Raw genomic sequence first — 9753 nt, 5'->3', positions numbered from 1 at the left:
ATTTGGGACACATCACATTCTCTGAGGATATTTAATTTCTTCCCACTAACCAGTTAAAAAACATCAAAGAAAACCAGAGAAACTAACCATTCCTTCTTGGCTACTTGTGAAAAGCATCTTTTGATTGGATTATTTCAATAGAGGGTATAAAGTAAAACCTGGCCAGGAGATGTGTCTGCGGGCTCCTTATTTACAATGATAGCTTCTGTTTTGCTTGCAAATATACCATCCCAACTAGATTCTGAATTCCAAAGTCTTAGGCAAGCAGGGACTTCTGAGAGTTTCCGAGACCTCTATTTCATGTGCAGGGTGGGGTGGGGTATCCTCGTCCGGCGGCTTCCTTATAGGCAAAGACAAGAAACCTGTGTGGAGGCACAGTGGTCCCCACATGTGATGGTTCTCATAGTAGATGGTTCTCATCGACAGCTTTCTGTTTCTGCTGCTACTCCCATTTCCTGCTTTGAAATTGCAGATCTTAGGAATTTCATTCCTGGTTCACTGATCTACATGACTGCCTTTACCCTGAGGACTGTGTGTGGCTCCCTAACCCTGATTGATCTTCTGATTTCTATTTTGATACCTATCACATGGGCTCTGTAGGACTTCAGTGCAACCATCTGCTCCATCTTGGATGCTTGTTAGACCACCACCCAGCTCCTCCAGAGACCCAGGGTTGGCCCTTGTCTAGTCACCTCTCTCTGGCTTGTCCTCACTCTGCAGTATATAGAAGCTATTCATTTCAATAGCCAGGGAAGCTACAATTTACCTGTTAGTAAACAGAAGATGTTTTATCAACAGACTTTACCTTAATGACTACAAATGTTTACCTCCTGCTTTCCAGAATGCAAAGAAAGTCTTGGAAATGTCATAATATGTAACAAACATTTGCAACACAGATCCTTGTTCATCCTTACAAGAGACAATTGTATTCTGTCTTCTCTGACACAAGGAAACATTCAGTAAGAAACACAGATAGGTGCACACACTTAAACACAAATGAATATGCTAATTAAAATTGCAGCGGGCAGTTTATTAAAAATTTATTTTACAATTCAGCCATTTAAAACATCTTTACACCAACAAACAGAGCAGCTTGACTACAAGAATCATAAATGACTTATTTCAAAAAGAGTATATTTATAGTTGGATACAAATACTTTTGAAGAGATTTGTACCAAATTATGTTTTTGTTAGAAGCATTTTGATTTCTCTATTTTTTACCCACAGGGGAAAAAAATTTAAGACAAGTATCTTGTGTTCATTTTATGGATGAGAGGACCTCACTCACTGAATCTGCCATGTTTGTCCGAATTACAGCTGTTTATCTTGCAAGTTTCTTTAAGATTAATTAAATGCAAATGAAACTCTGTGAATCATGGGAATACCTGCCAGACCCCTTATTAATACCTTCACTTAAAAAGTCCTTTGCCAGAGAGTCATTAATTTGCTAAAAGAAAAGTGCTAAAGCAGCCCTTTGCCTACAGCAGCTTTGAGATGGCTGCCCAATTAGTTCAGTAGCATTCTGATCCTCTTTCTAGGCCCCGTGGCCCTTTGAGGACACAAGAAGGCTCCGATGATAACCTGGCAACCCAGGTGGAAACTCAGCCAAGTGTGAGTGTTTGAAGCTGCAGTTTGGCTGCCATCGTGTCGGCAGAAAGAAAGAATTCAGGCACCATGTCATCCAGTACAAAGGATAAAAACGGATTCAACCGGAAATTCAATGTGGCACCACATATGGGATACATGAGTGCGGTTATACAACAGGCCACATATTTTTTTTGAACAGTCTCCTCCATGTGATGCCGAGGACATGTGTAAGCATCATAACGTCTCTAGGAATCTGTATTTAATTTGAGTTGGGGTGGTGGCAGGGATTGGAGATCTGAAGCCGCCACAGGTTTGTGGCAGATGGCTCTGTGTCAGCTATGACAAGCAGCCAGGCTCGGCTTCCTCTGCAGATTTTCTTTTCTCTCTGATCAGGTAAATATGGGCACACTCTGGAAAGTTCTTCAGATTCTGCCTTAGGCTGCAAGTTTGTGACTTAGCCCCATCTGTCACAGATCTTCCCTGGGTTCTGTTGTGAGCAGAGACCTGAATTTACCATGCAGGGCTGCCCAAGAAAATGGAGCCACTTCACCCTGGAACAAGGGGGAGGGAGAGATTAGAGAGCAGTGAACAAGCACAGGCCGCGAAACAAGAGAAGGCTGAAACTCATACTGCAAACTTGCTTCATTTCTCCAACTACCACCCCCAACCCCCCAAGTTCTCTCACCCTAGGCAAGCCTGGCTTCTGAGTGGTTTGTGTCACTGTGAGAGGAAACAGTTTGCACCCTGGGACAATGCACACATTCCCTGCTTTATGCCACAGATGACTGCTCTTAGGAAAGTTTACCACCTGCCTCCTAACTTTCATACACAGAAGGTATACAGTGCTCTCAGTACACAGCTTTATCAATGTGGATGTTGCTCTTGAGCAGCAAAGACACACGATAAATGCCTTTACTAGTGCATGGAATTTATAAGGTGCTTTACATTTCCAAATGGGTTTTATTCATTATTTCATTATAGCACTTCCTCAGGGGAAAATGCTATTACGGTTGAAAAAAAAATCTAGATCTGCACAGGCCAAGAACTACCTATGAAAAAAGACAAAGCTGAACCAAGGTGAACCGACCAAAGCTGAGTCAAATCACATAAAATCAGGGGTAGAGAAGGAGAGGAAAAAGGAAAGAGCTCAAGACTGAGCATTTGCATTACATTTTGTAGGTGTTGCTTAGAGATTTTGTAAGATTTTATAAATCTTCATTTTCTTAGGAAAAAGTTAAAATTTTAGAGTAATGCTAATGCTGCCGGGAGACTCCTTGTCTTGTGAGGGGAACTTAGATGCAGCATGGCTGTGGTTTGGATGGGTACAGCTTGACATAATGAAGACAACTACAAATGGCTTTTCTGGGCATCGAGTCCGCTTCATAAGGGTAATCACTGTTTGGAATTAGTTTTTAGACAAAAATTTGAAAATTCTTTCCTTCAAATAATAGATTTTATAGGTCTGAACTATTGAAAAACTTAGAAAGGACAGAGTGAAAATCAACAGTTATGTGCTGAAAACCTTAAGAAACTATAGGTCACTCTCAAAAAGTAAAAGGATTGTCTTCCTTTTCCCCCATAGACAAGCACACACAAACACACACGCATATAGACACATGCACACACAAACATAAACATACACACACACATACAGATGCACTCACTCCCACACACACACTCCCACCCTCCCCACATTGCTCAGTCCACAAATGAAAGCCAGTGAGGAACAGGATGGAAAGGAAGCCTCTGAGGTTAGTCCAGGTGCTGTCCACCTCACATACCAGCTCCCTCATGGTCTTGCTCTAGTTTCAATACCGATAATAAGGGACCATCTCTTTTTTCAAAGTATTTTAAAATAAAAGAAACACAAGTTATTTAAAAACATAAAGTGCTAGTCTCACCCAACTGTTAAGAGTATTTCAGTGAATCACAGATTAAAATCAAGGAAAAAAAGTACAACTTTTGGTCCAGACTTGCTTGTGAAAAGGAACTGTAGAAAGTTCATATAGCTCTGTCTGTCTTATGAATTCTCCTAGAGATTTGTTTACAATAGGCTGAGTGGTCTAGAGGAGCTCTTACTGGGAGTGAAATTAAAACTTCTTTCCTAAGGAAGTACATGGTTAGTGTAATTTCCTACCTAGAGCAAGACACCGCTTAATGTTAGAAGAAAGTTAAAGTGAAAACTTGCATGTAACTCATACATATAAACTTTTTAAGAAGTGGTTTTTAGGTTTTTGAAGCCATAAAAAAGGCTTTAGATTTTTAAGATTATTAAGAAACATCCAGGCACGGTGGCACATGCTTGTAATCCCAGCACTCAGGGAGGCAGAGTCAGGTGGATCTCCGTGAATTCAAGGCCAGCCTGGTCAACAAAGCAAGTCTATGACTGACAAGGTTACACAGAGAAACCCTGTCTCAAACAAAACAAAACAAAACAAAACAAAACATCATTAAGAAACATTAATTTTTTTATATGTACTATATTTTTTTTCCAATAATCTTAAGTATATGCGTTTGTGTGAGAGATAGACAGGGAATATATATATATATATATATATATATATATATATATACACACACACACACACACACACACACACACACACACATATATATATATATATATATATTTAGAGTTATGAAGAATTAAATCTCTCAGGTCTGAAATCATTCAGGTGAAGAGGTCACAGAGTTCTAAATGCAGAAAGTTATTTTAAGAAACAAAAAAATACCACGAAGAACGAATCAGTTCTGTGTCTGGTTCAAATCCTGCTGCAAGTCACAGCTCCCAAGCTCTCAGTCATACTGAATGTATAATATTTCATTTAAGAAAAAGCCAAGTGTTAATAGTTTTATCCCAGTTATTACATTTCTAAGTGTGAATCCATATGAAAAAGTCTATCCTAAGATACACCCAAAATGTATGAAGCTGGAATGATTTTTAAACATAAACCTTTAACAACAACAAGAAAAGGTGTAAAACGTAAAAGGAACAAACTACGGAATCCAGTGACATTCTGTCCTTTTAGATCTTAGGAGCATATGCTTTATAAAAGCAAAACAGAACTGCCCAATGGAAGAAATAACAAAAAAAAAAAAAAAAAAAAGAAGAAGAAGAAAAGATTTTAAAACATCCCTTCTTTTCACAAAGCATTCTTTTTACAAAGGCACAAAAAGTCCTTTGCTATTATATAAGATATATAAGCAAGGCTGTCCTGGAGGGAAATAAGTCTCCATTATCCAGTGACAGCAAATGCTACCTGAGAATGGGACATGAACAAGACAGAATTGAGAAAAGGGCTGTAATTTATGCTATCTTTCGGATACATTCATTCTTACTCATATGACCTATTTTACTATAACAAATCAAAACTGAGACCATTCCTAGGGTTTTTCATCCAGTGCCTCTTGATGGACCATTTGTCTTAAAGCTCTCAATTACTTATAATAATTTTAGATACATTTCTTTAAATTTTGAGAATAATTTTTAGATACAATCTCACTAATATCTATCAATGAGGACACAAATAAAGCCATATCATAGATTCAAAATAAAATGCACTGCAAAAATATTTAAAATATACATGTAATAATTCTTATAGATCACTGATTTGTAGAACACTGAGTTGCAAGGTTTGTCATGGGAAAAACTAGATCTTTCTGTCAGAGCTAAAGTGTAGCAGTTCAATTATGAGCTATTTTTTAAGTACTTGAGGAATTTTATATATTAACATCATATACCAAGCTAACATTCCTTTAGAAATTCTCTATTTATTTGTGAGATAAACACTATATCCCAGGAGGGTGGTAATTCTATTGAAAAAGGTCAGCTAGAAATCTGTTTCCTTTTATGACTACAGACAACTGTTGCAGGACCTTGTGAAACAGTTGAAGACCCAGATCCTAACAGAGCTAACAGAGCTTGACTCTGACCTGCATTGAAACAAATACATTTTGATGCTATAACATATTTTTAAACATTTCATCAAAAATTTTCCTGCAGCGTAACAAAAAGTTGAAATTTTAACTGAACTCAACTGAAATAGGTTCACATCACAAATACAACATGAATTCACTTAGAGCAAAACTTCTTCCATTTCCTTAATTTGGATAATCTTCATGTTCTGCCTGCTTATTCCATGGCAGACTTACTGATGCATGCTGTACATGAACAGAACTACCACTGAACTTTGAAATCAGTGCACACTGGAGCAAACCTTGGAGGCCCACACTCTTTGGGGGCTTCACACACATGATGCAACAGTATCGACTAAGGGAGCAACACTGAAGCCCGGAACTGTGCAGTCAGCATTTTAAACTATCATGAGCTACCTTCTGAACCATTGCCAAGTTAATAGACAATGAAAGATAATGAGCTTGAAATTGGGTGTTAAATTGCATTTTTGGTTCTCTCCCTTTTTGCTGAAGTTTAACTGTTTCCTGGAGAAATAAAGTCATGTTTTCATGTATCACTATGTAAACATGTATTTTAGGCCTTGAAACAGAGAGAAAAGGCAGAGGAGCATATTTCATGCTGAAGGTTATATATTAGCATAGAAAATTCAAAGTTTCTGGATTATAAAGGTACTAGATTGTAAACTATGCTAACCTTATGAAGATGAAGATATTATTGTCAAAGAACATAAGAAGGTGAATTATTCATGGCCCGGAGCCACCTTTGAAACCCAGAAAGCAGAGTCCACTTCAGTTACTTATACTTTTAGTCGGGGCTCTTTGTGCTGTTTCAGCAGTGTAAGATGCTTGACTCAGGTAAGGGAGAGATGACTGCTCATCACACTACTTATATGAACCTTAACATTGTGAGCTGAGACCCAGGGACTTGACTCTAAATGCAAGAACTTTTTATCTCTCCTTTTAAACTCAAATACAACTTTCGAAAGGTATCTCCATAGTAGTTCAAAAGCCAACAGAAAATTTCACTAACGTCATTCACCTAAATTTTTGAGGATTTAAGATTTCATTATGATGGGAATAAAGGCTTATTCTTATTAGTATAATTGTGGAATCTTTCCTTTAGTTCCTTTTAAACTAATGAGTTACATTAATCCAGGTTCATTTTTATAAGCCTCTTGGGGCTAAATGTACAGGACAGTCATCTTAGAAAACAATAAATTAAAAAGAAAGCATGTACTGTGCATGAAGTGCACGTATTTCCTGAGACCTAGGTTAATACAACTGGCATCCAGTTTAATTAATCCTTGTTAGTGTAACAACCAATACCCCTCCCTAGCATGTTTCCTTTAAACATTAGTATGTTAATTAGATGTTTTTTTTTAAATTTTCTTTGTACTTAAATGTGGTATTTCTATCATGTAAATTTCTTCTCAATAGCTACCTTATAAAGATGTTTTCTTATAATATCTGGTCTCTTGCAGAAACTCTTGAGCCGTTTTGAAAGCTGTTCAGGTGTGGAATACAGATACTCAGCTGCAGGAAAAACAGATACATTTTTAATGAAACAAAAACCTCAAAGCACACACTCGATATTAGTCACTTTACTAATTAAAAATGCATATTGCTCTGCGCCGCCTCATGTTGTACATTATTTAAGCATGGTTTTATAAGGTTACCTCAGCTCACAAGGATGTTTAATGCTAAATAAGACTGTGTAGTTGTGCTGTTTAGACATCTCCTCTGGGTGATTAAAATACATTATTCTAATGTAGCACAATGCATATGTGATATATTTAGTGATGAGAATTTTTCAGAGAACCAGCGCTGTAGCTGTACGTACTCTGTACAACAGTTGCATATTATTAACTAGTCAATTGTTTAAAGAATTTGGGACGCCTTTCAATCCTTGAATTTTCTCTATGTGTATCATTTAAAAAAAAAAAATCTGTTAGCAATTGCAGCCGTACTGACCTGCTTATAAAAACCCGTCGTTATGAGATGTGTGTGCTAACAATAAAGAATGCTATTTGAAAACTTGCTTTTTTGTTATCTTAAAAGAACAGATGGTAAATATAAGCTTACTCTACTGTATTAAAACACATAAAATTTTCCTTAACACTAACATGTTGACTTGCCAAATAAACAATTGCTCCTACTTATTTTCAAACTTTTAGTTTAGCATGAATCCTGTAGTAAATCACAGCAAAGAAAAAGCACATGAAAACAGCTACCTGGAAATATTTCAGGATAAACCAAGGCTTTGGGACAAAGTGGGTAACAGCCACAGTACACAGCTTCCAACCTGCAGAAAAGTCAGAAAGAGGGCAGGAGTGCAGCAGGCGTGAGTATCACAGTCAGAGGGTTCTGGCTAAGGCAGCAGCGGGGGCCCAGAGCTAACAGGGACAAAACTCATGGTCGGCAGTCTGCTCCTAAATGCCAGAGTTGCTCTTTGCAAGATTTTATTGATCAAACCCGACTTCCATGGGACAGAACCGGCAGCATATGCTTTGTTCACTGAATTAATCAAAGCGCAGCGCTGCAGTTTTGTTGTTTCTAAAATACTGTTTAACACATTTTATAATCAGCAGATAAACACATTCAACAACATGGGAAAGTATGGACAGCTTTTCTTAATAATGCTGCAAAGCCTCAGAATGTTCATTTTTCAAAAAATGTTTAAATAAAATAGCAAATACTTTAGCAGGAAGCCTTACAAATGATCGAGGCACTTTTAAAAGCAGCAGAAAAAAAAATTTACAATCTGTTCTGATGGGGCATTTTCATTTCAAGCTCATGCTTTGAAACAATTTGTTATTATGCAGATGTAAAGCTCCCCTTTGTGAAAAAACTCTGGTTCAGATCCTTTTAATGAACATTTTGCTTTTCTGACTAAAACTCAGCTTACTCTCTAGTTTATCAGAAAGAAATACTTTTCTTATTAAACAAACACAAAAGTTTTGTGTGGAGAGTTTTCCCAGGGACTATCTATGGGAGGTTTTCTTCCTGTCCCAGTGGTGGTGGGGGTATTGCCCCTTGCGGTCCTGCTAAGTTTGCATAATGGCTATTGATCTGACATATCATAAACCTTGAAGATACCACTGTCATTTCTGTTGGCTCGAAATTATGCAGTGAAATTCAAAACACTCTTTAAAATATGTTTATTTTATGAGAAACTTTGAATTGCATCCAAAATGTTGACCAAAGGCAGAATTTATTTTGAACTGCAGATTTTTTTCAGTCCAAAAATGATCTGAAGTCATGTCAATGTTTACCTTGTTTATTTACAGTGACAGAGTACATGAGATTTAAACTGTTTTTAAGTGGGTGATGTTTTCCCTATTTTTATTATGTTAAACTGAAATTAGTTTACAGGAAAAGTATTTACTTTGAGCTACAATTTTTGGAAAAATACTAAGTTGTTACAAAACACAACAGAAATGAAAAGGTTTTAGTTACTATTACTTTCAGAAGACAAGATACCTAACCTTTGCCACATGAGTAGGTATTATAAGCACAGCTATAAACTACACTGTGCTGTAGTACAAATCATTAAAAAAAAACCTTTTGAGCACATCAACCTCTGATGCACTTCACGAACCAAAAGAAAATATGTGCGGTGTCTGAAGTCACTCAGTTTTGTGCCAACAAAAAAGCAAATACATATGAACATTCTCTCATAATTACATAACATTAAGAGGAAACTCAGAGGCATTTCAGAAAGTGTGTTTTATCTGCTTTTTAATAATGGATTTGAATTATTCTATACCCAAAGAGAAAATCACAGGCTGACTTACATTTTGAGTTACTGTATGACGGCATACTACACTATGTCCAAAATACCCCTACCAATTAAAATGTCATACAATAAAACAAAAAAAGCATTATTTGATGTAAGTGGAAAAATTAAAGAAAACAACCAAGATTTTAGTTTTTATTTGTAAGTAATCTAACCCATAGTTAAAGTTCAAACCCATTAAACAATCAGAACAATCTCTTTCTGGAGTTTTGACTTGTTAAAATACTAGTATTAATATTTAGCATGGGATTACATTTTAAAATACATGATCAAATCTATAATATTTAAAAATAAATCACATATCATCCTCATAAGTTCCTCATATTTTGTTATTCTGAAAAACACTCTTGATAATACAATTATTCATCATTTCGATCCTTATGCACTACCAGTTAAATAATAAATAGGGTTCCAATTGATCTATTGTTAAAATGACTAGTAAATGACCTTTTTAT

General features: G+C 36.5%; 1 protein-coding gene across 2 annotated transcripts in view; it reads right to left on the bottom strand.

Moving 5' to 3' along the window:
* Nucleotides 1-1009: 1009 nt before the first annotated feature.
* Nucleotides 1010-9753, bottom strand: part of Gtdc1 (glycosyltransferase like domain containing 1) — a 401908-nt gene continuing 393164 nt past the window's right edge. For both annotated transcript variants that reach the window (XM_055600706.1, XM_055600707.1), the window contains 3 exons: nucleotides 7734-7804; nucleotides 6944-7035; nucleotides 1010-2138 (listed from right to left, as the gene is read on the bottom strand). In XM_055600706.1, coding sequence (XP_055456681.1) covers nucleotides 2055-2138; nucleotides 6944-7035; nucleotides 7734-7804 — 247 coding nt within the window. In that variant the 3' untranslated portion in view covers nucleotides 1010-2054. The remainder of the gene's footprint in view (nucleotides 2139-6943; nucleotides 7036-7733; nucleotides 7805-9753) is intronic.

This window comes from Psammomys obesus, unplaced genomic scaffold (assembly GCF_907164565.1).
Source record: "Psammomys obesus unplaced genomic scaffold, mPsaObe1.curated_primary_1811, whole genome shotgun sequence".
Classification (NCBI taxonomy): domain Eukaryota; kingdom Metazoa; phylum Chordata; class Mammalia; order Rodentia; family Muridae; genus Psammomys; species Psammomys obesus.
Note: the sequence above shows the minus strand (reverse complement) of the source record. Positions and strands in the feature narration are given on the sequence as shown.